The sequence below is a fragment of the Nannospalax galili genome, unplaced genomic scaffold (assembly GCF_000622305.1).
Source record: "Nannospalax galili isolate Female #2095 unplaced genomic scaffold, S.galili_v1.0 scaffold155, whole genome shotgun sequence".
NCBI lineage: Eukaryota > Metazoa > Chordata > Mammalia > Rodentia > Spalacidae > Nannospalax > Nannospalax galili.
The window spans coordinates 6,058,452-6,081,031 of NW_008339923.1; the positions used below are offsets into that span (position 1 = coordinate 6,058,452).

The 22,580-nt window shown below is 41.8% G+C and overlaps 1 protein-coding gene across 4 annotated transcripts in view; it reads left to right on the forward strand.

Moving 5' to 3' along the window:
- Positions 1-23: 23 nt before the first annotated feature.
- Ptprm (protein tyrosine phosphatase receptor type M) overlaps positions 24-22,580 on the forward strand; it is a 794,765-nt gene continuing 772,208 nt past the window's right edge. For 3 of the 4 annotated variants that reach the window (XM_008834658.3, XM_008834655.3, XM_008834657.3), the window contains exon 1: positions 279-498. In XM_008834658.3, the coding sequence (XP_008832880.1) occupies positions 426-498 (73 nt within the window). In that variant the 5' untranslated portion in view covers positions 279-425. Of the gene's footprint in view, positions 499-22,580 lie in introns of all 4 variants that reach the window. The other variant, XM_008834659.1, reaches the window with a different exon arrangement.

Consider the following 22,580-nt stretch of genomic DNA (forward strand, 5'->3'; position numbering starts at 1 on the left):
GCGCAGCCGGCGCGGGCTCGGCCATCAGCGCGCGGCCGCCGGGGGTGGCTTGGGGCTGCAGGCGCAGAGCCGGCGGGCTGCACGCCGGCCACTGTCACGGCCACGGCACCACGGGCGGCTAGGTCCCGAGCAGGAGCAGCGCGGCTGCGGAACCCAGCGAGGATTTGGGCTGGGCGGGCGCGCCCTCCGCTCCCTCTCCCCGCAGAGCCAGACGCCGATCCCGGGCCAGCGCCGGGCAGCAGGACCCAGGACGCAGTCCTCGCGCCCCGGAGCCGCGCGAGTTCGGACTTGTGCAACTGGTGCCACTTTGGGGTCCGGTGCTCGGCTGCGGCGTCTGCTCTCGCAGCCTGCAGCCGGGGCTTCAGTCCCCCTGCGCTTCCCGCGTCCACCCGCCACCCGGGAGCGGCCCGGCGCGCAACGGCACCATGGAGACACTTGGGACTTGCCTGCTGACTTTGGCCGGACTTTTGCTAACTGCAGCCGGGGAGACGTTCTCAGGTAAGCAAGCTGCCTCTGCCCTCCCCCGGGCCTCCGGGACGTCGGGGACTCCCAGGTAGGAGAGTCGGAGGCCTGCATCCGGGCCCGGGTAGCGGCACGGCGGACCCGGCATCGCGTAGCGGCTGAGTCTGGGCAGGGCTGGAGAGGGAGGGGAGAGCTGCCGCCGAGCTTCGGGGCCCGCGGACCGCAGGAGCCGGGAGCACGAGCTCCGGATCCGGGAGGACGGAGGACCAGCCGGGCAGCCCGGAGGACCTTACCCGGGCACGGAGACCTCCCTCTCCGCCCCTGTCCCTGCGTGGCCTGGGCTTGTGCTTGGGGTTGGGCGGCCGCCACTTCGAGTCCCTGGGCAGCTCTGGAAGGAGCAGAAAACTTTGCCTGAAGTTCGCACTGGAGCCGCCGGGAGTAGGCGCTGCGCAGTCCCTTCCGACCCGGAGTGGCGACCGGGAGTGGGCTGCGGGTGCCCAGCTGAGCCCGCGGCGATCGCGCGGACCTGGCGGGGTCGCCAGCGGCTGCGAACTCCTGGAGACCCGACTTCCCTGCCGCCCCTGTCCGGCGCGATCTGCGACTTCAGCGGGTCTCCGCGGCCGCTTGGCTCCTCAGGCAGCCTGTGCGAGCGTTCCCTCCAGGCCTTTGCCGGAGCTCTTGGGGACCTGCAGACATCTGCAGCACCCCTAAGCCCTGGCCGCTGCAGCCCCTGCCCGGGTCCCCATCTCGGCCTCCCCACGGGAGCGCCGCATCTGCCAATGACAACTTGTTAATTCAGAAGGTCCCAGGTGGAGGGAAGGGACTGGCAGTGTGCTCGCGAGCCAGCCTGTGGCCGCCACGGCCAGGGCGTTGTGAGCTCCGAGGATCCGCCTGTTTTGAGAGGGTCATGGAGCAGAATCCCGGGTCAGGCGCCATCAACCTGGCACAGAGTCCCACGGTTTTCCTTCTGTCCCTGGAGGACGCACGTGGATGGATGGCAAAGGCTGGCAACACGCGCACATTTTCTTGTGCTTGTTAGTTTCATGAAGGTTCCACTCAGTGGTGGTGGCGGCGGCGGCGAACTTTTTCTTTTATAAAAAAAAAAAAAAAAAAAAAAAAACAAAAAAAAAAACGGCCCAGTATTTAATCTTGAGCTTGACTTACAAAATGGGTTTTTATGTTTATTTGGGAGGGATAAGTAAGTTGGGCTTTAAAACATTGATGAAGTGAACTTTCATTTAGGAATACGTTTTAAAGCGTTACAGCTATGTGGACCTCTGGTGAGCGAAAGCTTCAGGTCTTTTTTCTGGAGGTCCTGCTGGTCCTTTGTGTTCATAGGCTCCAATGGTTGGTTCCTGTCCGTTGCTGAGTTGCAAGACCCTTGACCACCTTAGGTAGCAGAGATGGAGCGGAGCCGATGCATAGCTTGATTGCTTTGTCCTTTCAAAGAACCCAAACTATCAACTTCAATAGAGAAATGTCATTTCCCCAAGTTTAGTATTTCCTTAACAGTCTGAAAATTGCACGTGCTGAAAAGGAGTTAAGGCAAGCAGGCACAGCTGTCTGATAGAAAACTGATGCAGCTTTAGACTGTGTTCTTAAATGCTTGTCAGTTTGAGAGCCTTATAACTTATTGGTATTAAAAGCCAAGTCTGAAGGTCTTGGTGATCTTTTCACTTTCTAAACCCTTTCCCTGATTCTTTTGCATTGGATTCCACTGTCGTCTGTCACTGGAATGGAGTTTTACATTTTAAGGGGGTACATTTTACATTTTATTTGGCCCAGCAGTACTTTTCTCTCTTAGAAAGTAATGAAATGATCATTTGAATCATAATAGGCATTTACTAACATCCTGACTTTCCTTTTGGAGGAAATACACATTTCTGTTTGCTTGAGTTCTGTGACTAGAAGCACCTTTTCCTTTTCTTTTGGAAGCTGGAGTTATCCCTGTATGTTAGTGGGTCAGGGGGAAATGAACAGCTGTGTTCAAGTGAGTACTTAGAAAGCTTGAAATTTTAAAATTCTGAAGTCGACACATTTCATGTGTACAAGATCAGACTTGTTACCAGTCATTATATGTTCCCCTCTGCTTGGGCTTTTAGGATGCACAGAGGCCAGGCATGTGAAAGTAAGGATTGAAATTTTTTTGCATGTTGAGAAAGTTGTGAGCTATGACATTGGCATTTATTTCTTCATACACTTTTGGAAATTGCAGTACTTAGCTGCTTTTCACCTGACGTGGGAAAAAAATTCAGAGGCCTGAGCTAGATTGTAAACTTCCTGAGGTGTGGGTTCTGCACCCCCCCCATTTCCCATAAAACACTTAACTTAGGGCCTTGTACCTAACAACAGGCACTATTTGTTTAATAACTAGTGTGCATTCCTATCTTTGGCAAGCATTGAAAAATTGTGTGAGAATTGATTGGTGTGAAAGAAAGGGAGAGGTGATTGTTCAAAACCGTACTTGGGATACAGAAAACTTGTCCAGGATGCTCAAGGCCCTCGGTTCCATCCCCATCGTCCCTTTCTTCCATGCTTCGCTGGCGTTTTCCTCATGGTGTTCCACCTCAAGGACTAAACCAAGATGTTTATGAATTCAACTTTGCCGTTCCCTTCTGCAGTGATCTCTTGCCTGCTTTAGAGTGAGTTTGAACTGTTGTAATCATTTCTAGAGTGGGTTGAATGCTATAATCTGGACATCTTTTGGATAGCAGCCATCAGAAATAAACTGATGAGAAGGAAAAAGAATTAAGATTTTATTTCATGTGAATTTTATTAACTATAAATATCTTAATTGAAAGTTATTTTTTATCTTTTTGATATCTAATTTGTTAGGCAAAATAGCAGAAGTTAACCTTCAGTCTTTAGGCTTTGACTATTAAAAATAACTTCTATCAAAAACATGCAAGACAGGAAGAAAGGTAAATCGTTTCACTTTTGCTTAAGCAACTCTTTCCATAGTGAGAAGCAAGGAGCTGGCAAACCATTCCTCTTTGACCCCATTTCTTGAAAACCAAATTGTAGTAAGTGTTATACAAGGAAGTATTCAATTATCCTATCTCAGAGGGGGGGCTGATGTGTTCAGTTTGTGAAGCTTCAGTGGCAGAAGCCAAAGTACAGCGTTAGCTCTCTGTACTACAGTTGTAAGGATAGATTAAACCAACATAGCTTTGTGAATCTGCGGCCCTCTGCAGAAGTTTACTTTTGAAACTAATCTTTCAAGGAGGTCAGTGGGAAATTTGCCCAAATTTGAGTCAAGTCTGTGTTGTGTGTAATAGCACTGTAGTGCTTACCGTCCATTTCTTAGTTTAGGAAATTTTGCTCTAGTTATGTACGATATTAGCTCTGTAAAGCAGCTACTGAACTCTTAGTACTGTTTTTGCAACTCCTCTGTAAGTTTAAAATTATTGCAAAATGCAGACTTTCAATGGACTATTTACAAAAAGTAGCAATAGGTTCATTTCACAGGCTGATTTATTTAGTCTCTTTTAGATAGCTGCAGTCATGACATTTTACATTTTTGTGGTGCTTTCACAAGATAATTGATAGGAAGAACTATTTCAAGTTTAAATCAGTGATCTGGGAAGAAATATGCCAGGAAATCACTATAGCATTTTTAGTGTTATGTGTTTGTAAGGAAGAATTGCTTGAGCATAATAAATTGTTCTGATGTAGGAAATTATAAGTTTTGGTCTGTGTTTTCTAAGGGTTATTTTACCAGTTTTCGGATAAGAAGCTCCTGATGTAGGGTGAAGTGTGGATACATAGATTTATAACTTGAGGATTTCTAAATGATTTTTCCTTAATGAACGAGTCATTTGAATTATATCTTCGGATTATGTAAGCCCTATATGAATGACTCTTAGTCTTTAGTGCTGAGAAAAGTTAGTTTTAGAATGTAAGAATTTCTGAGACAATTGTCTACTTAAGTCTATGGCTATATTAATTTTTTCATAGAATGGAGTAAGTTTTGGCCTGCATGTGCCCATTCATGTGGAACAACTATGTTTTAAATTAATATGGTTTCCTTTTAGTTTTTAAGGTTTCATTAATTTTCCAAAGGATGCTCTATTATTTAAATACAAGTATATTTTTCATTAAGGAAGGGTGATCAGGTATTTAAATGAATATATTAAGTATGCTTCTTTAAAAGAATTTTTAAAATGTGAAAGTGTCTGTGTCTGTGCATGTGTGCATGTGTGTATGTGTGTGCACATGCATATGCAGGTGCCTGCATAGGCCAGAAGAGGGCATCTGATCCCCTGGAACAGGAGTCACAGACAGTTCTGAGCTGCCTGATGTAGGACCTTTGCAAGAACAGCAAGTGCTTTTAACCACTGAGCTGTCTCTCTAGTCCCATGACTTAAATACTCTTTCAACACTTCTAAATGTAAAATATTCCTGGGTGGTGTTTACCACACATTTTCCCTGCATTCTAAGATTCCTTTCTTTGAAAATCAAGTTTCCCACTAGCTTTCTTAGTTCTGAATCTTCCTGTTCTTCTATCTCTATGAACATAACACTGAACCTGATTTATCACATAAGCCAGGGAAGGTTTAATTATGACCATATTTCCAAATTACTAAAGAAACATTTTTAAAAAGATACAAAATGCTATAAGCCTTCTATTTTAAGAGAACATAGCTTCCCTGGTTCTTAAAATACTGCAGAAGTTTTCAGTATAGTCTTTAGAAAGCTGGACTTCACCCTGTAACTCTGAAAAATCCAACAGAGAAAAATAAGGCTGTCTGTGTTGGGTGGGGAGGAGGAAGGATTTAGTCACCAAACTTCCTGCTCCAATGGCACCCCCTTTCCCTTTGGTGGTGCAGCTGGCAAGGCTAGGGTATAATTACAGGGCTGGGAATGTGAGAGAAAAAAGTACAAGAAAATAGGAGGAGAAAAATGTTTGCTTAGACAGTGCAAGATCTTGGGGAGGGTCTGCGCTTAGGCCTATTTGCTGTTAAGTGGGGGACCCAGGGCAAGTGATAAGATGCCATTTAGAGTGACAAATGTTGATTCTGTACCTTTATGGACTTACCATGAGATATTGGTTTTTATGTTGAAGGGGTCTGGGTTTGCATCTGGGCTTCTAAATCTCAGCTTGCACAGGGTCACCTGGAGCCCTCCTTCCAGCCTTGTGTTCCCAGGGCCTAACCATATGATCCTGATGGCCATTTGCCATAAAGCAGAGGGCCCAGAGAATCTCCAGGTGACCCTGGCTTGTAGTCACCATTTGGGACAAGTTGTTTCAAAAGAGGAATTCCTTGGTCAGCAGCAGCAGCAACATTCAGGAGGCTGGGGAATTTGTAGGCTCCCTGCTCTTGAAGCAGAACCTCTGGGGTCAGGGCCCAGCATTCTGTTAGAACAAGCTCTCCAGGGAATTCTGATATCTGGAAATCTGAGAAGGACTGCTGTAAAAGAACCTGCATTATCAGACTCCCTTGACAGGAGCTGAAAGAGAACCAGGGCTAAAAATATAATGGACATTCACTCCCCTCTCACCCTCCTGATTGACACCAGGAAGATTCCAGAACTGGGTGTGATTGTGCTGTAACTTGTAGCTGAGACCACCAGAGCAATACTTTAGATAGCAGGCTTACCTGGGGAAGTTGCTAGGTCCAGCCAGTTCAGAGCTAAAGTACAGAAAGATTCTTATTTTTATGAAACGTAAAGTTCGAATTGTGCTGTAATGTTCAACCATTAGAAATCTCTCTAAATTGGAAGTGTAGAGAAGATATTAATATTTGGTAGTCTTTTGTAAGAAGGATGAAACCTAATATGCTTATTAAAACAGTGCCCTTAATTCAAGTAAATATTTATTGACTGCTTGCTGTTTACAAGCCCCTTTAAGATTGGAGCAGATATGGAAGATGTGGTTGTTATACTTTAAAAAGTTGTTCAACTGTTTAGAACTTCAAATCTACTAAAATATAAAGAAACAGGGACTTTTTCAGGATAGACCTGGAAATTAATTCCTTTGAGAGCTGGGGTTTTAATGCAGAAATGGCAAACTTTCCTTTTGGAATTATCTCAACTTCCAAATAGAAAACAAAAGGTTTTCATTTTCTGTTTAAAACTCTGTGTGTCTGCAATTAGAGCCTAGTTTTCTCTTGGCTACAAAAGACAATCACTGCATCTCTGCCATTTAACACTCCAGGTAAAGGAAAGGGTTGTGTGCTGTTTAGTAGACTGGCTTGAATGCTCTGCCAGTCTTTCTTAGAAACAGTTACAGAGGGTTTGTCAGGATCCAGCCAGCCTCCTGTAGCCTCTTCCTTTGCTGCACTCTACCACTCATCACTAGATGTAGCTGAATCCCCAAGCCCACCTGCCTGAGTCAGGAAAGGCATCCTGGATTCATTCATTAACAGCCAAAGAAAGGGACAGTCATTAGCAGACCTCCATCAGCCTTGTATTATTATCTTCTAATTATTATAATAAAATTAAATTCTTCTGGGAAAGCTATCATTTCACTAGTGCTGTCTTAGACTTTAGTGTAACTTTGCACTGACCAAAGACATTTTCAGACTTCTACAATAATCTTAACTATTTTTCCTTTCTTTTAATTTAGCTTGTCTGATATGTTGCTCTAGTCTCTATAGAGAGGTGGAATTGACCAGTAGTATTTATTTGCAAACCAAGTAGTAGTTTTTGATAACCTCTGGACCATCTCATAGTAGACCAGGGAAAGTGATGCTGTGCAGTTTGGGGTAAGTATGGGGCAAGCTGTGGTCTGGCAGGCTGTGCTTCTATAAGCAGATTATATATGACATTGAAGGTTTAGATATGGAAGTCAGGAAGTCACTGAAACTTGCCTGGAAATCGGATCTAGCCATTTTTTCCTGCTTAACACTCAGAAAACTAACAAGTCATTCCAGACTTTTTATAGAAAGCACAGCAAGGGAAGAAGAAGGCTAAGGCTTCCTTAGAACTGGGGATCAGAGTGGGCGAGACAGCCTCACAGCTGGCATGAATAATGATTCCAGAGCTCCAGGAGAAATGACTGAGGGTGTAGGAGCCAGAGACCTGCCTGAACTGCCAGGGCCCCAGAATCCCCCTCTGAGGAACAGGCAGCTGCTTAATAATGATTTGCCACAGCCTAAAGGGAAACAAAGCATTTACTTTTATATAGGCTGCAAGGCATAAAAGCTTATAGAGCATCCGGTTGTTTTCAGATGGGCGAATACTCATTTTAATCTCTTGTTCAGTATGCAGAAAGCAAATTTATTGCACACAGTCAAAATGATTCATCTTAGTCTGGCTTCCTGTGGATGTCTGAGGCCTCCTGCTTCCTTGGCGTCCCTCTGTGGAATGGAGGTCAGTGCCCAGGTGGGTTTGCCAAGGAACGAGAGGGGACTGGACCACACTGCATTTGATGGGATCCTTATCATTGCGCTTCTCAGTTTGAGTGGTGTCATCTCATAAAAATCACATGCTTGAAATGGACCTGCAATATCCCTCTAGATAAACAATTTTAAGTTGTTATCTTTATTTAAAGATTTTATTAAAATATTTTTGTGATTTAAAAAATATTTATTTTATGTGTATGAATGTTTTGCCCACATGTGTGTAAGTATACTACAAGCATGCATGCCCATGAAGGCCAGAAGAGGGTGTCAGATCCCTGGAATTGGAGTTAGAGATGGTTGTTAGCTGTCATGTGGGTCTTGGGAACCAAACCTGGGTCCTCTGCAAGAGCAGCCAGTGCTCTTAACTGCTGAACCACCTCCCTAGCCCCTAATAAAGTAGTTTAAATCATTTCTTTAACATACATGCTGGTGATGTGAAGGGTCAGTGTTGGAACTGTATTTAATGTGTAAATATTTGTTGAAGAGCAAGTATGGTTGGATTTCTCTGGAGAAGAGACAGTTAAATCATTCAAGCTTACCTCTGGTCCCCCCCCCCTTTTTTTAATTCCTGTCAAGTTTGACTTTTAAAAAATTTATTACTTTAATTTTATGTGCATTAGTGTATTTCTGACACGTGTGTCAGTACACCCGTGTCATGCAAAGTTTGACTTTTTTAAGCCTTTGGAATAACCTTAGCAATAGAACCAGTTGTTGGTTTAGTACTTGATGTCATTATCAATTTATGAGTGTAAAGAGATTTTGGTCACTAAATAGAAAGTAAAAAGTGCTACCTTTTGGCAATTAAACTTGTGAAATTTTATCGCATGTAGTAACAAATTTATAAATCAGTTGTTGCTGTAAAGTAGAATTTTGGTATAATACTGATTAATAAAAATGAAATTTATCATGCAGTAGACTTATCATGATTCGGTTTCTAGGGGGATTTGATTTAGATGCTGGTATATTAAAAGAGCCATAGTGTAGGACTATGGAGATGGCTCAGTCAGGAAAGTACTTGCCTTGCAAGAACAAGGACCTGAGTTTGATCTCTGGAACTCCTGAAAAAAAGTTGGGCTTGGTGATGCACTTGTAATTTCAGTGCCAGGGAGACAGAGACACGAGGATCCCTGGGCCTCCATGGGTAACAAGTCTAGACAAACTGATGAGCTCCAGACAATGAGAGATTGTGTCTCAAAGGAAGTGTTCCTAGGAGGACACTTGAGATCATTCTCCAGCTTCCACACACACATGTATGTGTACATGTGCATCCTGCACACAAATATGCCCTGGCACACATATGTACATGCACATACAAGCATAAAAATAAAGAATCATGGCATCACCAGTTAGAAGGTGCCATTGCAGAGAACACTGTGCATTATCTCTACTCCTTTTATTTCAGATACAGGATGAAATTAATTTTGCCCCCACAAAACTTTCATTCTATCAGGATTACACCATGTTCAACTTCATGACAGCAGGCATGCCCTCGACCCGCTTCCTTCAGTGTCTTTTCCTCCCGTACGATTAAACCTCACAGACAGAGTCTATGTTGACAGACATCCCCGAAGCTGTGTTTTGTACTTTTTTGGCTTTTAAAAACTTGCAGGAAGCAGTTGGGGTAAAGACAATGATGTCAGTTCTGTTCCTTGGTGCTGAAAGATGGGCAGAAGGCCTTGGCACTGTCTAATATTGTTGGGTTTGAATTCTTCTTTTTGTAAGTTATCTATCTAAATTTTCACATTTATTTATTTAGTGTATGTATGAGTGTGGGCACATACTACCAAGGTGCGCATTGAAGGTCAGAGGACAACTTGTGTGAGTTGATCCTCTCTTTCCACAGTGTGGGTTCTGGGTATTGAACTCAGGTCATCGGAATTGGTGGCAAATGCCCTTACTCGAGCCCTGGGTTTGAATTCTCTTTTCATCTCTGGACAGGCAAGTGACCTAGGGCATGCTGCCTCCTGTTCCGGAAAAAAATCCTTGCAGGATTATTGTAAATATGATGCTGTATTGTGGGACCTCATGAGGGGCTGCGTGTGTGATGCTCAGGATGGGAGCATTGGCGTGGTCGTCTGTCTTCCGTGTATTTTGTGGATTTGCCACACAGAGTAGCTGTTTCTATGGGTCCAAAAGGATGGAACGTTGCTCATTGTTCTTTTGGCTCATGCTATGGGGTTCCCTCTCTAAGACTTTGGGATTCCAGGTGAGCATGTGAGTGTGCATGTATGGTTATAAACATACAACTAGTTACGTCTTCAAAGAAAACAAACTCCCTGAAATTAATATAATGATTATCCCAGAACAGTTACTGTGAAAAAACAGTATGCTTTGGAGTCACCCATAGCCCTTGTTAAGAATTCTGATTCCTGGTTCCCAAAGACTCACTAACTCGGGATCGCTGGAGCAGGACCACAGAGACTGGTAAAGAAACCACCCCAGGTGATTTTGATGCTCATTCATGATCAAAAGCTACCTGTTGGGGTTTAGCAGTGGCTAAGAGCCATTGTCCTTGTACAGAATTAACCAGCTTCTCTGCCTAATGTTAAGAAAGTCTCTGAGGTTCACTACATGAATTTAATATCCCAACCCCCTCTTCTTTCTCTCTCCCCCCTCTCTCTCTCTGTATATGCAGTAAAGTTCAGGCTTTCTGGTGTCCACAGAGGAAAATGAATTAAGAAGCAAGTTATTTTATAGAGACCTACCTACTTCATACAAGGCCTCCAAGTTGGTGACCTCTAATAACGTGCATCATTCTGGAATTTGGGGCATATAGTGGAAGAGAAAAGACAGTTCGTGGCAATCAGAACACCAGTGATTTTAGCTCTTTCAATTTCCAGATCAGAGCTGTGTTTTGAGATGACTCATGCAGTGGTGATCATGAGACAAGATAATCCATGAAGTATTTTGGGAAGATTACTTCCCAGCACATACTCCTTTATCTCCTGTCACTGAGACATATGGACGCTGTGGAATAATTTGCCTTAGGGGTCCCCTAAGCACAGGCAAATGCTTGACATTTTGAGTTCCTCCCTGGTCTGTTCAAGCACTTGAAATTTCTATTTTCTCATTATTTTGGTCAAGGAATAAAGGTGCTTATCAAAATGTAGTCTCTCACCAAGAAGGCTTATTAAGTATCTTTCATATGCCATCCCTAACAGACTGTCACCTTGATTTGTCGATGCCTTTGCATTCAGATTCCTCCTCCATAATATGAAGTTATTTGATTCAAGGACCCGAAAGGTCTCTCCAGTCACTTCAAGAGTATGAAGATAGCTAGGTACTTAAATCTTAGTTCATATTAGTTCCTCAGGAAATGGAGCACAAGAGAATGACATCTGGGACAGTGGTCATTTTTGGTCACTAATGGGCAAAACATCAGAACCACTAGTACCCATCCAAAAAGTGTCTGGTGGAGCCCAAGGTGGCTGATGAAGAGAGAAGGTGCTGAGGGGCTGTGTGGAGTTTTTAATTAATTAAATAATTTTTATGTATATAAGTGTTTTTACCTGTGTGTATGTAAGTGCACCTATGTGTGTAATGTCCTCAGAGGCCAGAAGAGGGCAGTAGATCCCTGGAACTGGAGTTATAAATGGTTTCTAGCCACTATATGGATGTTGGAAACTGTACACAGGTCCTCTGTAAGAACAGCCGTGCTAATCTTAACTGCTGAACCATCTCTTCAGCTCTGTGGAGGAGTTTTGATTTGCACATCTGATATAGGCTGGTGCTATACCAGAAGGGCTTGTTCTTTCCCTCTGCATTTGACAGTACAGTTTCTATTCACCAGTGCCACTGGGGGGCAACTGCACAACTGGCCTGTGCAGGGTCCTGTTTTTCAGTGTAAAACTTGACAACATGCATCAGCTTTATTTCAGGGCTTTAGAATTGATGATAATGATTGGTTACCATATATTGAGCCTTGATTATGTACTATGTTCCATGCTGTTAGGAGATGATATTCTCAAACTTACTGCAACTCTGTTTCTAACAAAACCTTAGCTGGGAGAATCCATAGAGGCTTTGGAGGTCAAATTCGTCTCTACCGCTGACCAACACAGATGTAGTCAGCTGAGAGTACTCATGTCTATCTACTTGCCACCCCATGTGAACAGTTATCATTTCCTAAGTATTTGTGCTCTAACAAAAGGTGTTTCAAATCTAGTGTTGCTCACATGATGCTGAGTGACATTGTGTTATGTGATTTAAAATCTGTATGACCTTTTAGGGAGATTTTCTTCTGGACTTTAGTTCCAAGAGAAGATGTGATTCCCTTGAACAGTTAGTTTCTTCTTGGCCAGGCTATAAATGATACAACCCCAATTTCCCTTCTATTGACTGTTAGAAAGCCAAATTCAAATGTCTTCTGCTTTAGTTAGACATTTTTAAATTGAACATCAAACCTCAACCAAAGCTTAACTACATCAGTAACAAATAAGGGGGTCTTGTTGGTTCTTGTGACAGAGTGGGCTATGGTGGGCAGGGCTGCTCCCAAGAGCTCAATACTGCTTTCTGATCCGAAGTCTTCTTAAAACATTTTTTCTCTCTGTGGTGTTCCTAAGGACTTAGAGGCAAAGTCCCTCCAACTCTAAGCCGAATGGGAAGACAGATTCCACTCCTTAGTGGTACAGATTGGTCCTGGGATTGGACGCCAAAGAAAAATAGACTGAGAGTGGGCAGTGTGCAAGCAAAGGGCGGCTGAACACATGACCTGTCTTCTGTCTATTGATCTGGTTTGTGGATCCTTGGCCTGATTCCTAGTCTTCTCTTATTTTCTCACCTCATTTTAATGTACTTTCCTATATTTTATATCTTATTATACTCATTATAAATGCACTAAATCATTTGGGAACTGAGTGGAGGTGGTAGAAAACGAGTTTTAAACCTTATCATTTATTTGAGTCATTATTCTAAATGCGCGCCCTGGGATGTGTGTGTGTGTGTGTGTGTGTGTGTGTGTGTGTGTGTGTATGTGTATGTGTGTGTATGTGTGTAATGTGTGTGTATGTGTGTGTGTGCGCACATGTGTGTATGTGTGTGTATGTATGTGTATGTGTGTGTGTTTATACATGCACATGCATGTGTATGTTTCTTTTACTTTTTTTTCTGTTGTTCTTTTAATCTTTTTGAGACAAAGTCTTACTCTGTAGCCACAGTTAGTATATTGCTATGTAGATCAGGCTGGCTGTGAACTTGGGGCAATTCTTCTGTCTCTGCATCTCAAGTGCACATTAATAGCTCACAGAAGTGGGCACAGAAGGCATCATAGCCTTGGTAGTTCCCATACTCATTACTTAACATAGAATCTTGGACTGCGTATGTAGCTCAATGGTAGAGAACTTGACTAATATGTACAAGACCCTGGTTTGATCCTCAGCATTGAAAAGAAAGTATTGAAACTTTTGGTTCAATCTACATGGGTAAAAAGGCATAGAACTCTTCTAGTTAACATTTTATATGGACATATTAAAACAAAGACTTCCCAAATTGGGAAATAAGGTCCGTTGATTAACTATCACTATATAATAAACCACCCCCAAACTTACTGGCATAGAATAGTTGCCATTTGCTACTTTTCCTGATCCAGAGGTGGTTCCTCTGCTGACCTAAGCTGGGTTTGGTCTACTTCGTGTACATGTCTTTACTCAGTTTACCTTGGCTGCACTCTCTTGAAATTCTGGGGTTGACTGGATAGGATGGCTTTGGTTGGAGCAGGGTTTGAGTCTCTGTGGTCTTTCCTTCTCCAGCAGGTGGTTTCCAAATATAGAGCAGAAGTGCCCAGGGCCACTTGGCTCATGCCTGGAAAGGGCATCTTCTCACTCTCTTCTTATTCTTTTGGCTAGAACTAGCCCCAAGGCCAGAACATGTGGGAAATTAATGATAGCATTAATAAAAGGAAATTGGGGTTGAAAGACCTGAATTGAATGGCCCAACCCTGCCACTTACTGTCATTTGAAGGAAGCTCTTGACCTCAGTGAACCCCATTGCCAATCTGCAAATAGGGTCATCTAGTGTCATTGTGATTCATGAGTTTTCTTCTGGGACCAAATGTCAGGACTTAAAAGCCTTGTTTCTGGAGGCATAAGAGAAGTGTAATAGCCTGGTGAAAACGCCAGTAGAACTCCAGTGAGTTCTTGTACTGGCTGTGCCAGTCACACTTCCCCTCTAGGCTAGGTTGTTCATATGTGGAGGGGTGAGATGCTCCTGTGTAGAACATAGTGCAGGTCTGAATAGCTGCTAATTTTGAAGTCCTGTGCACACACACACACACACACACACACATTCTAGTATGTCAACTGTAATGTATTTTAAGACTTCACTCCAGGCTGAGGTGAGTAGTCTTTGGGTGGCTGATGACGCATCTTTTCAAGTATAGTGTATGTTGTACTTTGGTAAATAAGAATACAGATCCATATTTGAAAGATTTAAAACAATCCAATACTTAGTGTCTGTGTTCTCCATGGAAAAGAATTATTTGCTATGAGTCTACAAAGATTATGTACCTTGTTCACTTAAATCACTTGTATGCAGAATTATTGTGGAGAATTACATCAAAATAAACCATGCATTAACAAAACTGAAGAACGTGAATAGTAAGTGTTTTGTCATGGTGAATTTAAAAGTTTTTATTCACACATCTTAATTGGACATATTAATGGGGTTTGGTGTAATACTTCCATACATGCACATGCCTTGTATTGGTTAATTCCAGACTGAGTTTTTCAAAATGATGAATTTAGACTTTTTACTAACATCATTAAGACATTATGATCACCTTTAACCAATACACATTTATTGGTAATTATTTTGAAAAAGATCCCTGAGCCAGTGGAGATTAAAGGAAGTCTTTTCTCCTTGCAAGATGATGGCACCAGGACTAGCACTTAGGAGATGGATTCCCCATGCTTATTTTGCTACTACAAACCACTTGGTATGCGTCAGATCTTCTAATTGTGGCTCAAGTCATAGCAGAGTAAAGTGGATTATATAATACTTGGACTCCCTAAACATGTTATGAAGATCAGGTGAGGTACTCTGAAAAGTTGCTTTCCAAGCTGTCCAGCCTGGCCAGGTGTGGCCACAGCAGACATCACCATCTCTCACTGTGCTTGTTGCTTAGGGTTTCAATGTTGAGTCACATCTGTGCCCCTCATTTTGTCCCTTCCACCATCTTCCTAGGCCTGCATTGAATTCAACTAGATAAGCCACTGGCCACACAACTATTGTTCTCTATTTATTTATAATGAGAAATTGCTGTTCCGTTGGGGTATTTGATTTGGGGGATGGATTTGAATGCTTATTGTTTGTTATATTCTGGGTAACTCCTTCTGCCCTACAATCATTCTTTCCTGTCTTAGTTTAATACTCTAAAACTGAGCGGGAAGAGCTGAGCACACTGAGGAGTGAGGGGAAGACTCTTTGAGAGCATTTCAGAATTGTTTGCAATAGTCTTTTCCAAAAGCAGTAGTTATTCAGGATTGAGAATGCAGTGACACAGGATGATGGCTGCCTGCCACCCAGCCATGGTGCCTTCTGAGGCAAGGGCTGATTTAGAAATTCTCTGCTGAGGCCTACAGTTGGCCTCTGCTCTGCATTGAGGTTCCAAGTGTGTCCTAGATGAGGTTTGCCCAAGGAGTACATAGAAAAGCTTGAGGGACACATAGGTTACCCGACCCTTCAATAGTGAGGAAACTACAGAGGAAGAGACCAGGCAGCTTCCACCCCAGTGATGGACCAGTACAGGAGCTTGCAGAAGCTCCTAGAAAAGAAGGGAGGTACCTTTGTGGTCAGTCATGGAGCTTGGAGAGTAGCCAGTGAGGCCTGCAGGCATGTTCAGCACTGTTCACAGAAGGGACAGAATAAATCCTTAGCTATTCTCTTTAATTTTTTCCTTTCTTAAAATGAAATGCTTCCTAAGCTAGTGAGTTTTTGAAAGTGATGGCCTTTCACTTAGAGTAGATGCCAGAAGGGAAAGCCCCAGGAAATGAAAGGACAGAACATACTTTGAATAGTATTTTATTTTCGTTTTTAAAAGTAGATGGTTTTGTCAGTGTATTGGCGTCTTTCTTTCTGAGTCCTTTTAAAAGACACACCCTCAACTCAGATGCTCTTTTGTCCTGAAAGTTCAACAAAGATCCAAGACAGGCATCCTTGCTGCTGTATTGAAGAATGGTTTTGTGAGGAACTGGAACTTGATCAGAAGTTGGAAAAGTGTGGTCTGGTTTTGTCAAAGGTTCCTCAGTCAAAATCTTGGCTGCTTTCTTATTCTCGTGCTTGAGGTCAAGATCCTAGACTTTTACTTTTATTTCGTATCTTCATTTTTATCTCCTTCTTCCATCTCCTTGTATGATGAGTAAATTTTAAGAGAGAGTGTTGGCCACACTCGTATTGTAACCCACAGCCAGTGCCAGTCCTCTTGGAGTGAGATTATCTGTGAACTTGACACTTGTGCTCCTCTGTAGGGTGTAGATGGCATGGTGGGTGTTGATCTAGATGGGAGACCTGGTAAATGAAGAGCTCAGAGTACTGTGTCTGGTCAAGGACAAGCCAGTGCTCTGTTCACTTTGTTTCTAATCAACACAGAAGCACTTAAGTGTTAACAGTAGACTATATCTGAGGACTAACTGACGCTCATGGAATGCTTAACATTTCTAGGCCTTGGCTAAAGTGCCTTCGTATTGTTTAATTTAATACTCAATAACTCAAGTTACTCCCATTTCAGAAGCCTGCGTATAACTCAGACACTAGCAACTGACCAACATCAGGCAAATTGCAAGGGGCATAAAATGAGGTTTGAAATTGATCAACCTGACTCTGATGTCACAAAATACAGTATAGGTTGAGCATCCCTGATCCAAATGCCCCAAACCTGAAATGCTTCAAGTCTTAGCTTTCTTTTAGCACCATGTTGAATCTACAAGTGAACAGCTCCACACCAGACTTCATGTGTAGGCAGCAGTCAGAACGCAGGTGAACTAATAAAGTATAAAATTACATATAGGATCTTTGCACAAGGTGTTTATGAAACATTAGTGCGTTTCTTGTTTAGATTTAGGTCTAATCCCAAAGGTATCTCATTTTATATATGTATATACATATATACTATATATAATATGCAAATAATATTCCAAAATCTGAAAATATTTGAATATTGGACAGAGCACTGTTCTGCATGTACTATGAGTTTGACTTGCTTCTGTTTGGGATCTAGATCTTTCTGCACATTTTCCCTTTGGTTGGTTGGTCAAAGGTCTTGTAAAGGCATACAGAGGGTTTAGATAGAGTGTTGTCACCAGAATAGTGTGGCTAATGACCTGAGGGGAATCAGTTCTCAGAATGCTTAGGGTGCTCTCTCCATTTCGGATGGTGACCTTCAGAGTCAGTGTCAGGTTTGCTGATGCTGGAGACTGTAGAGACTATAGCCAAGAAACTTGTGATGGTTGGGAGAAAAGTAGAGCAGACATTGCTGGATGGGATCTTGCTCTGGTGAGATGGTTTGTCCCGAGCAGGGAGTGCTATGCTCAGTTCTGAGCTCTGTGGTGCAGTGACTCACAGAACTCTGGTACAGTCTCGTGATATTTATGTCTGTGCATTCAATCAAGGAACTTTTAAAACCTAGGCACTCCCTTGAACACTGATAAATTCACATCCAAAATTTTCACTGTATTTGTATAATCCAGAAAAAAAGACTATATGCGCTGTGGTAAATACTGGCATTAAAGATTTTACAAAGGTCTTTCAAAGACATCCATCAGAAACAGAAGCCAGTTACCAAAGGGTCTGATACACTCTATTGCCCATTTAAAATGCATGAAGAAGCTTCTATTTAACTAATATAAAATATACCTCATTAAGTTTTCTCCTTGAATTGGTATTTCTCCAGAGTTGTATTCTGTTGTAAAATAGTTAAGTTTCAAAGTCTTTTTTTCTGATCACTTATCAAATTTCTCTTGCAGCAGAAAAACATATAATATTAACATTTTAATTCCATCTTTAATTTTATGGATGCATAAAGCTTTAAGTGCTAAATTTTAATCCAGATGAATTATCTCTAAATTTATTAATATACAATTGAATCAGTGTTAAAATTTATTAGAAAAGTATTTGAGAAATCAATTGAGCTTTGAAGGAATTAGTTTATCTATCTGTGGATGATATTATTTACTGCTGGAGTTAAACTGGGTTTAGCATCAATTTTATTTCCATTTTCATTTTTATGACTACATACTGAGAAACTTTGCTCACAAAAGTAGGTAGACAGAATCAAACGACTTCTTTTAGGCCATTATCACTTCTTTGAATTCTTTGCAAGTTACATATCAAGATTCACATCTTGATTGAGCATCAAGAATTATGTTCTTTTTTTGGTCTTTATTTTGTATATGTTCACATATGTATGTACATGTGGTATATTTGTGTGTATGTATGCATGCGGGAGTGTGCTTGCCCATTTGTGTGTCCAGAGGTGGAAGGGACTGGAGGTAGATTCTGGGTGTCTTCCTCTATTGCCCTCCACCTTATTTTTGTGACAGAGTCTCTCACTGAACCCGGAGCTCTATTTCTGCTAGATTGGCTGGCCACTGAGCTCCCGAGTATCCACTTGTCTTCAACCCCCCGCCCCCAGGTTAAAGGTATCTGTCTCCACACCTGGATGCTAGGGATCCAAACTCAGGTCCTCATGCACTTTACCCCCTGAGTCACCTTGCCAGTCCAGAGAATTATTTTCAATGGCCCATAAGCTGACCTTTGATAAGGTTCATTCTCAAAATTGCTGAAAGGACTTGGAAACCAGCTAAGTCTCTTAAAAGATTTCTTGTCTAGACATGCATATTCTTCTCATTTGCAGGCAACCAGACCAGGAGCTTTGCCAAGATCCACCCAGGACTATTAATTACACCTGCTATGTTTTAACTTAGTATACTTTACTGAACCCAGAGATAGCTAGGAGTTGTGAAAACAGAAACAATGTTAATTTCTTTAGTCAATGCGTGCTTTAAATATACATATGCAATATGTATGTGTTATTCTGTACTATTTATATTGTATACATAAAGAGAAAATTTAGGCTAATCAATGAAGAACTGTCACATGATCTGATGAGAAAAGCAGCTTGCACTGAAGCTGTCAGTCAAATCCATCTTACTTTCTACTGGGAAAAGCCTAACTTAGCTTTTAATTACAAATAATTTCAATTTGCATTTTGAGGAAAAAATTTTAAATGTTAAAAAGAAATGACAGATAGTTGAAGCAATTTAGTCTGTTTTAAAATGGTGTAGATTTAAAAGAACTATATTCTTTAGTGATTTATAAAACTCTGGCAAATCCACCCTCTTTCTCATTAGCTTGTATGAATGTGGCATAATGGGCTCCTAAACTTCTAAGTTGTTATGAAGTCAGTGGAAAATATGCTGTTTTTTTTTTTGATAAATATATGTGAACGTGTGTCGTAGACTCTGATGTCTGACATAAGGGAATAATTACTAAACCTGGTCATGGGCCAGGGAGACAGGCCAGTGGGTGAAGGCTCTTGTCTCCAAGCTTGATGACCTGTTTGATTCCTGGAATCCATGTGGTAGAAGGAAAAACCTGACTCCTGAAAGTTGTCTTCTGACCTGCACAAGTGTACTGTACCATGCGTGTATAAATAAATGTAACAAAAGATTATAAAAAGAATCATGCTCATAATTTCAGAAAAAACCACATTAACTTTTGAAGACAAAGATCAAATTGTATGTGTTAAGTCACATATATATATATTTTGTTTGTGTGTGTGTATATATATATATATATTTGTGTGTATATGTACGTGTGAATATGCACATGTGTGGGCATGTATTTGGAGGCCAGTGGTTGACGCTGAGATTTCTCCTCAATCATATCCAATTTATTTTACTTATTTCTTTATTCGAGATAGAGTCTTACTATGTATCCCTGCAACACTCTATGTAGACTAGGTTGGCCATGAATTCATAGAAATCCTGCCTCTGCCCCCTGAGAACTGGGATAAAGGTGTGTGACACCACTCTCAGCTTTCCATTTTATTTTGGGGGATAGAGTCTTTCACTGAACCTGGAGCAGGTGGATCGGCTGGACTGACTGGTCAGTAAGCCCTGGGATCCTCCTAGCACTGGGATTATAGATATGTGCTGCCAAGCCACCTGCTTTTTAGATGGGTGCTGGAGATCCGAACTAAGGTCCTCATGCTTGTCTGGCAAGCACACTTTACTGACTAATCCATCTATCTCCTCAGCCCCTAAGTCCTATATATTTGATAAGAAGAGGTATATGCCACTGAAAAATTGCCATAGCACCTAGCATATTTTGGTTAATAAGAAGTAAAAAATATTAAACATTTTATGAATGGACTAACCACTGGAAAAATTCCTTAATATTTGAAAAAATAATATTCTAGCTATCTTTTGGGTGATATACACTGAATTTGTATCATTTTACTGAGTTTTTCTTGGGTTATTTGAACACTTTAGAAAGCATTTTAGTCAGAGTTAGCATTAGGAATTTTCACCATCTCAGTTGTTGGAAGGTTCTGTTTTCTTTAGATAATGGAGAGTGAGAAGCTATGTTCACAGAAAAGAACAATTGTATTTACATACATTTAAAATGTTTGTGTTTAATATTTACTAATCTTCTTGCCTTTGTTGTTAGCAGTTCTACTGTGGAATGTACCCTTTGACCTTGATCATGGCAAAGATAGTGGTTCTCACACTGTGTAATATATCTCATTTTATGACATCCAGTGGGAGTTAAAATGCTCAATATAATGTCCTACCCTTCACTGAACTGTGGATATGGCAGGGAAAGGCAAGGCAGCCTTCTGCAAGCATCTGGCATGGGCTTCATCATTACCAGGCTTCTGGGAGGGCATTGCACAGTGTTTCTTGGACAGAACACATGGAAGTGTTTTGCTAGGGGGATGAAGCTTCTTTATGGAAGATGTGAGCTCCATTGAGAAGGCGTGGATGGGAATGATGTGCTGGTGCCCTTTGATCTTTCAGTGCTGTGTACCCAGGAATGTTCCTGCACCTGGCTCTGTGGGGACTCTTCCACTCACACAGGAAGTGACAGAGCAGGCCTTATGATTATGAGGTCAGTGACCTTGATCATTTTATCCGGAGTCCTCAGTATTTGAAAGTGTGGCTCAAAGAAGCAGAAGTCAAGGTGAACTTTGGTTTACAGTAACTCAATTCTGGGCTTCGTCTGGGGCCCTGGCAGCTCTGCCTCAACTACCCCTTCTAAAATCAGAACAGGCAATTAATTATGGCTTAAAACTATTTTAGATGTCAGACTTTAGCTTGTAGATAATCCAATAGTTCCTCAGTATCCTTAGGGGATTGACTCCAGGACTCTTATGAATACCAAGTCTGTTGATGGTCAAGTACCTTTCATGAATTGGAATATCATTTACATATTGCATGATTTGCATCATCTCTAAATTACTTATAATCCCTAATGCAAACCACATTCTATATTAAGGGCTATATTATTGCTTTTTCTGCATATTTATGATCCGAGGTTGTTTGGAACCATGGATACAGAACCCTCGGATGTGGGGAACTAGGTATGGGTAGGTGAACACTAAATAGTGTAAAGTTCTCATTGGACTAGTTTTCCATTTTGTAAGTAAATCCTTGGGTCAAATTGACAATTTCTAATTGAATTCTCAGCTTGTTCCAGGAAGCAGAACATGGAGAGAGCAAGAAGCACAAGAGCTGTGGAGTGACTGAGATGCTGAGTATCACCTTTATTTGAGATTTGCCTTTTCACCGCAGGGATCTTCCTGATGTTTCACTGGTGCAAAATGGAACTGTTGGGGTTCACTGCTAAGAGAAATGGTGACGCTGCTCCTTTCTACTGATGGGAAGTCACGTTTCTCCTTTGTCTTTCAGGAAACACAAGGATAGCATCTAGTTAATATTTTAGTATATTTTGTATATAAGAATATTCTGATGTGCTTTGAGTGACCCAAAGAAGACAGCGAGGTGGCAGATCATTAAGGTCAGTCCATCGAGCAGCTGCTGTTTCCAAGATGATGGGTCATCTCCAATAGAGGTTCTCAGAGTACACATACCTGGAGGGTAGAAAGATGACCCATTGGGATGCTTGAAGAGCATAGTTGGATTTGACTCAAACAAGCATGATAAATTCGTTTTAAGGAAATAGGATAGATATATACAGTGAATGGCCCAGAGGCATCTTCATCAAGACATTATTTACTGAGGCAAGAGTTAGCAAGCTAATTTCTGATAGTAGAAAGCAGGCTACTCTATGGCATAGTTATGCAATAGGCTGTCATACAGCCACTGATGAAGACAAAGAGGAGTGTGTGAAGATGTAAGATGATTCAGTACCGTAACATAAGGTAGAACGTAGTGATGGAAGATGTATATTAGGATAATTCCACTTTAATAGGCTAGAAGGTTACTGACAAATGTGTGGAAATGGATAGACTATAAACATATATATATATGTATACATATATGTAATTTTTGTGTGTGCTATATGCAATGTGTTGCTTGTATTTGTGGTTGTGTGGGCCTGTGTGCATGAGTGCAGAGGCCAGGGGAAGATGTTGGGTCTTTATCTATCACCCTCCGGCTTATTCCCTTGAGACAGAATCTTTCACTGAATCTGGAACTCTGTTTTTTTTGGGTAGGCTAGTGGCCAGCAAGACCCTAGGATCCTCCTGTGCTTCCCACTACCAGACCTGGGGTTACAGGTGTGCATGACCATGCCTGGCCATTTACTTGGGTGCTG